Source organism: Panthera leo, chromosome B4 (assembly GCF_018350215.1).
Source record: "Panthera leo isolate Ple1 chromosome B4, P.leo_Ple1_pat1.1, whole genome shotgun sequence".
NCBI classification, from domain to species: domain Eukaryota; kingdom Metazoa; phylum Chordata; class Mammalia; order Carnivora; family Felidae; genus Panthera; species Panthera leo.
In genome coordinates, this window is record NC_056685.1 from 141,129,564 (window position 1) to 141,135,619 (window position 6,056).

Genomic DNA, 6,056 nt, shown 5'->3' on the forward strand with positions numbered 1-6,056 from the left:
AGGTCCCAGAAGGCTGTGTGTGCACTCCCAGCCCCACGCCAGCCACGATGTTCTGGGTGCACAAGAGGGGACACTCTGGGGCACCCCATGTTGGTGCTGGCTGGTGGCTGCTCTGACCATGTGTCTTTCCCCAGGTTTGGGGGCCCTCACACCTCAGAGAGCTGCTCAAAGAATGGCCTGGAGCGTGGAGGCCAGGACAGGAAGGAGGGCTTGGAAGCAGACAAGGATGTGGCTCTGGCAGGTGCCCCTCTGGCCTCAGCCCAGAAGGAAGGTCCTCGCTTGGAGGGTGGCTCAGAAGGTAGATGCTGGGGACACAGGGTTCAGGCTGGGCAGGGGACTTGGGCAGGGACACAGGCCCTGGCCTGTGCATGGTGGTGGTGGGGGGGGGGGTGTTCTGCCGTGGGCCTGCTGTCTGTTGTCTGCAGACTCTGTGCCCAAGCTTGCAGGTGATGCTCCAGAAGGCAGCAGTGTCCCCACAACCCCCGGCTGTGCCAATGCAGGATTGGTAGCAGATGCTTTGGCCCAGATCTTGGCTGCCCCCCTGCCCCCTGTCGAGGTCACTCTGCCACATTGCCATGGCTGGCGGCCGGCCGGTGTCCACTGGTCTTGTCGGGGAAGGCATGCCCTGCGGCACTTCTTGCGGAGCCCCAGGGCTGTGAAGGCAGGTGGGGCTCACCTGTGGGTCAGGGCTGCCTGGACGGCTGTGTCTCCCCCCAGCAGGCGCCTCGTGGGCAGTATTTGAGGAGACGGTGAACTCGCCAGTGCCGGTTCCAGGAGTGGCGGTGGATGTGGGTTCCGGCGTGTGGGCATCCAGCACCCCCAGCCCTTCGGCTTTGGAGGAAAAAGGCTGGGCCAAGTTCACCGACTTCCAGCCTTTCTGCTGGTGAGGTGGGGCGGGCCAGGAGGTCACCCCATCTGCCTCTGGGGGTGGCATCTCCCTGGCCGGGGCTCAGCCTTGCCTTCCACAGCTCCGAGTCGGGGCCCAGGTGCAGCTCCCCGGTGGACACGGGCCACGGCGGTGCCCAGGATAGCCTGACCCAGGGCCCAGAGAGGACCCGTGAGTAGGAGGGGCTCTGAGCACAGGCAGTGGGAGGATGTAGCCAAGACCCCACTGTGGCTCCCTGTCCCCCTGGTGATACTGGGGTTTGCACATCTCCCAGAGGGCCCAGGCATAGGGCGGGTAGCCCTCGGGGTGTGCATGTCACTGGCCTGCACCCATCTGTGCTGCCAGGGCCTCTGGCGGACAGTGAGGGCCTTCCCAACCCAGGCCAGTCTCCCCAGGCCTTGCTTTCTCCATGCAGGTCACCTGAGTGCACTGTGCCACCTCAGTGGCCGTTATGGGGCCTGTTCAAGGTCCTTGACCCTGTGCCCCTCATCAGACAGGCTTGGAAGCTCCACAGGGTATCAGAGCCACACCGAGAGGGAGTTGGAAGTCACAGGGCTAAGTGGGGGCCCTCCTGGCCTGGGGGAGGAGAGCCCCTTTGTACAGTTCCTGTAAATACACAGATGCACGTGTGGGCTTAAGGACCCTGAGACCGCGCCCTGCGGCCCCTCCGTCCTCAGCTCCCTATCCTGTAGTAGGCCCAGCTTCCCCATGTGCCTGGAACGCGTGTGTCACCAGGAAGGCCCCCCCAGTGGTTTCCGACAACACTGAGGATGAGCAGAAGATGGCAGGTGCCTTGGAGACTGTCAGCATGGGTCCCAGCCGGGAGACCCCCCTGCTGCCTGCGTCAGTCCCCAGGTGTGCAGGGTCCCTAGGTCCCCAGCACTCTGCTCACCTAATGCCCTGCTGGCCCTGTGACCCTGAGGATGCTGACTTTTGGGGGGTGGGGGTGGGGGGTAGGGATGCCTGTTCGTCTAAGTGGAAGCTCGGGGTCAGGGATGCTTTCTTCACACAGGGAGAGCACAGGGGCTGAATGTCCCGCCTTGGGGACTTGGGGATAGGGCTGCCCCAGATGGTGGGGAGGGGCCGTGGCCTCTCAGGCAGGAGGGAGGGTCTCTGAGGACGTCCTTGGGTCACAGGAGTCCTGACTGGGGGCATCCTCCCTGCAAGCTCCCCTGCACGCATCCCTCCTTCACCCACAGGAAGGCCCAGGCCTTTGGGATCCGTCATTGGATGGACAGACCCCTCCTGGCTGGGCACGGTGGGGAGGCAAGCTGCATAAGGAGCTGTGAAAATAGGGAACTGGGGGCCAGTGGGGCACTTGAAAGAGAAGGATGGTGGAGCTGAAGTTTACAGGGGCGAGGGGGGGGGGGCAGTCCCCCAGCAGGAGAGGACAAGGACCAGATGTGTGACAGTGGGAACAGCCGTGGAGTCTCCTTCCCCCTACCCCCCAGCCCGCTGCCCCAGCCCTGGTGGTCCCGCAGGTTTGGGGCTCAGTCCATCCCATTGGTGGCGGTCCAGCTCTGGCTCACAGCATGCTCGTTCTCAGGACCCCAGACAATAAGGCCTGTCCCTCAGGGGGCACAGCTAGGAGCCAGCGGGGCCAGGCAAGGAGGCAGGGCCCCAGGCCCCTGAGTGGTGATCCTTGGGTTAAAGGCATACATGGTTCTTGAATGGGTTTAATTCCTTCTCAAAGAGCAGAATCATTGCAAGTCTCAAAGCCTCTTCCTCTTTTCCTAACTTCCCTGCCTAAAAACCAGCTTTGCTCTGAGAAGCAAATTATGTTCTGAAAGCAAGTGGGCCATTTCCGGAGCTGCCTGCAGGACTCTGGTCCCAGCCTGCCTGTGGGTGAGCCCTCAGGCTGTGCCCACCTAGGCCAACACCTGGTCACCAGGCTTTAATGTAGGGCGTTTCTTATGCTGCCCGTGGCTCCCCCACCCTCACCGGCTCCCAGGGGTCCTTGTACGGTTGGAGCTGACCTTATACGTAATTGAAGCAAGCACTGGGCAGGTGTGGGCTGAATGGAGGAGCCATGGGCTCGCTCTCCTGGGCTGCAGCAAGAAGGGCTGTGAAGACCAGAGCCCGGCACTGGGGCTGGTGTCCTGAGGCCACTGGTTCTTGACCTTTCCAGTTACAGGAGGGACCATTTCTGGGCACATGGCCCATGGGCTGCCTTTTAAAAATTTTTTTTAACATTTATTTATTATTGAGAGACAGACACAGAGAGTGAGCAGGGGAGGGGTAGAGAGAGGCAGAGACACAGAATCTGAAGTAGGCTCCAGACTCTGAGCTGTCCGCACAGAGCCTGGCTTGAACTCACAAACTGTGAGATCATGACCTGAGCCGAAGTCAGACGCTCAGCCGACTGAGCCACCCAGGCGGCCCCCATGGGCTCTCTCAAGTGGGCTGGGTGTGGTGCAGTTAGTGAGGGTCGCTGGAAGTATTGAGGGGAGCATGTTGCATACCAGGGTGGGGGGTGGGGGGTGGGGGTGGGGAGCTGTCTGGAGAGAGACCAGCTCAGGGCAAGCACTACCTGGAAGGTCTGAGGTCTCGGTGGACAGGCAGGTGATCTCTGGTGTTTGTGGAACTTGGGTGGTGGTGGGGGGAGGGGGGGGGCGCAGAACCACACTGGAACCCAGAGCCCAGGTAACTGGAGCCTGTGTCTGCCGTACAGGGCTGAGTGCACCGCCAGCACGCTGTCAGACCCCACCTCCCCTGCACCTGCAGAAGCAACCTTCCCCCCAGCTGTGGCTGTCCCCCCTGAGGCTGCTGTGGCGGCCACCACGGCGCCGGGCAAGGCCAGTCCCGCCCCAGCTGCCCTGCCAGTTGCTCCTGTGTTGAGCGGGGCGGTTCCAACAGGGCCCATAGCGGCCATCACCACTGCAGCCCCATCCACATGCACAGCAGCCATCCTGGGGACAGCGACAAAAGACAGGTGAGCCGGTCAGGCTGGGGGAAGGGGACCGGACGGGACCCTTGGGACCAAGGGCTCTAACCCCCCCACTCGTCTTCCTGCAGGAAGATGGACGCACCACCACCTGCAGGAGCCACCTTGAACGGCCCCGTGTGATGCTGCTGCTGCCCAGCCGTGGCGCGCCCTTAATCGAGAAAACTACCTGGTGATGCAATTTGTCTTTTTTAATTTAATTTAATTTTATTTTAAAATAAATGCTGCATTGGTAAAGCTGGCAGTTGGAACCAGTTGGACAGCCCAGCTTGCGTCTCTCCTGCCTGACCCCACGTGGGCCTCGAGTCCAGCGAGTCCAGCTCCGCGCACAGCAATAAGGCCTCAGATGTGCGCTCTGCCGGCGGGAGCCAGGGGCCAGAGCCCCAAGACACCGTGCGGACTGAGGGCCACGACGGGCATGGACGTCACAGGCTCTAAGCCTCGGTTTTTACTGATTATTATTTTTTTTAAACAAACGCAGGAAAGAGCCACGTGTTTGCACTTTTGTGTCCAGCCACAACGAAGGGTCTCCCTGGCTCTGGGGACAAATGTGGGTCTGGAGCTGGACTGGCCAGACAGGGTCTTAGCTGCCCAGTGGCCCTGGGAGCCGGCCTTGAGCCAGGCTGCGAAATTTGACTGCCTTAAAATAAGACCCTCACGGCCTGGTGGGCAGTTGGGGCACCTGGCAGGGGCTGGCCATGGGCGTGCAGGATAGGGGCACGGGGGGTGCAGAGACTGGCTTCGGCGACGCCAGGTGGGGTGGGGGGGGGGTGTGCACCTGTCGGGGAGGGCAGGGCCAGGCCATGCTGTCCTGGAGGGGTCTGCAGGATTATTTTATGTTGAGTCCATTTTTAATGTTCTGATAATCTGACAGGGCACCCGAGACCCCCAACTCCCAATAAAAGCTGTGTTATTATTCTTACTGACAAACCTGTGTGTTGTTCAGCCGTAGGCCCTGGAGCCCTAGCCTGGCCGGCAGCAGGGGGGTCACTGCTGCCTCCGCCCCCGCCCCGCGTTGGCAGTAGTGTCTCAGAACTGATGCAAGTTGAGAGCTTTTTTTCTTTGTAAAACAGGCTCTGCCTACAGCCGACCCAAGGGCCACCTGGTCCTCACCAGCCAGGCAGCGGGGGCAGCCAGCAGGGCCTCCCTGGTCACGGAGGGCCTGGATGTGGGTCTGTGTACTCATCAGTGCCTCCATTCCTCCTAAGCAGCTGTGGTCCTGCGCTGACCTCGCCCTGTGGCCCCTGCTTTGGTGACTTCTGACCTCCTCTCTTGAGACAGCCTCCGTGTGAAATCAGGCAGGCACAGGACCCCAGGTGTGGATCTCCTGGGTGTTGGGAACCTTAGTCCAACAGCTATCCACTATGTGACCCAGAGAGAACCCGGGGGCTCTCCTCACAACTCACCTGATACCACCAGTGGGTCCTTCCTGTGCCTGTGTCCACACCTGCTCACCTCCCACCTGACAGGTGCTACCTACCACCTGTCAGGCCCCTCCACACCACCAGCCCCTCTGGCTGGGAATCTGACTCACCACCGTCCCAGACCACTGTGGAATGTTCTTGGCTTATGTGACACCTACACCCCGATCCCACACACCCCACCTGACAGGCACCTGGTACAGGTAGGGCTCTGGTCCCGGTGGGACTCACGTTTGTGTGGGGAAGGAGGAGAGTGATCACAGTGGCACCCATCATGCCCCGGACAGAGGCCAGGGTGCAGGGAAGGGGGTGGGCAGGCATCTGGAGCAAACTTCCCAGAGCCCCCACCCCCCAAACATAAGGAGCCCCCCACTCCTCAGGATCTCCCTCCCAGATTCCCTCCCATCGACTCTCATCTGATCAGGGAACAAACAAATCTCAGCCACCCATCCTCCAGCCATTCTGACTCTGCTCTCCGGACAGCCTTCTGGGGGCCACACAAATGGCCGATACCAGCTCCCCTTAGTGAACTCCTGCCCTCCTCACGTCACACCTCTAGATGGCCACCTTCTGTCTGAGGGCTGCTTGGGTGGGGACGGGGGAGGTGTCTTTCTCTTCGGCTGTGCCAGCCCCAAGGCCACCCCTGAGGGTGACTGGGCACCAAGCTAGGCCCTGATGAAGCTGCCTCCACCCCCAGGGCCATGGATTCCCTAGCAGCAGAACTCGGCCCCCACACGGTGGCCCTGGGTCCTGGACCGAGTGGGTGGCGGGTGGCGGTGCTCTGGGCAGGGCGAGGACACACAGG

The 6,056-nt window shown here is 61.5% G+C and overlaps 1 protein-coding gene across 10 annotated transcripts in view; it reads left to right on the forward strand.

Annotated features, from left to right (window-relative positions):
- PPP6R2 (protein phosphatase 6 regulatory subunit 2) overlaps nucleotides 1-4,067 on the forward strand; it is an 81,691-nt gene extending 77,624 nt beyond the window's left edge. For 4 of the 10 annotated variants that reach the window (XM_042948223.1, XM_042948229.1, XM_042948224.1 and 1 more), the window contains 6 exons: nucleotides 135-298; nucleotides 718-883; nucleotides 969-1,057; nucleotides 1,564-1,741; nucleotides 3,558-3,818; nucleotides 3,902-4,067. In XM_042948223.1, the coding sequence (XP_042804157.1) occupies nucleotides 135-298; nucleotides 718-883; nucleotides 969-1,057; nucleotides 1,564-1,741; nucleotides 3,558-3,818; nucleotides 3,902-3,953 (910 nt within the window). In that variant the 3' untranslated portion in view covers nucleotides 3,954-4,067. The remainder of the gene's footprint in view (nucleotides 1-134; nucleotides 299-717; nucleotides 884-968; nucleotides 1,058-1,563; nucleotides 1,742-3,557; nucleotides 3,819-3,901) is intronic. The other 6 variants (XM_042948226.1, XM_042948230.1, XM_042948227.1 and 3 more) reach the window with 4 other exon arrangements.
- Nucleotides 4,068-6,056: the final 1,989 nt, after the last annotated feature.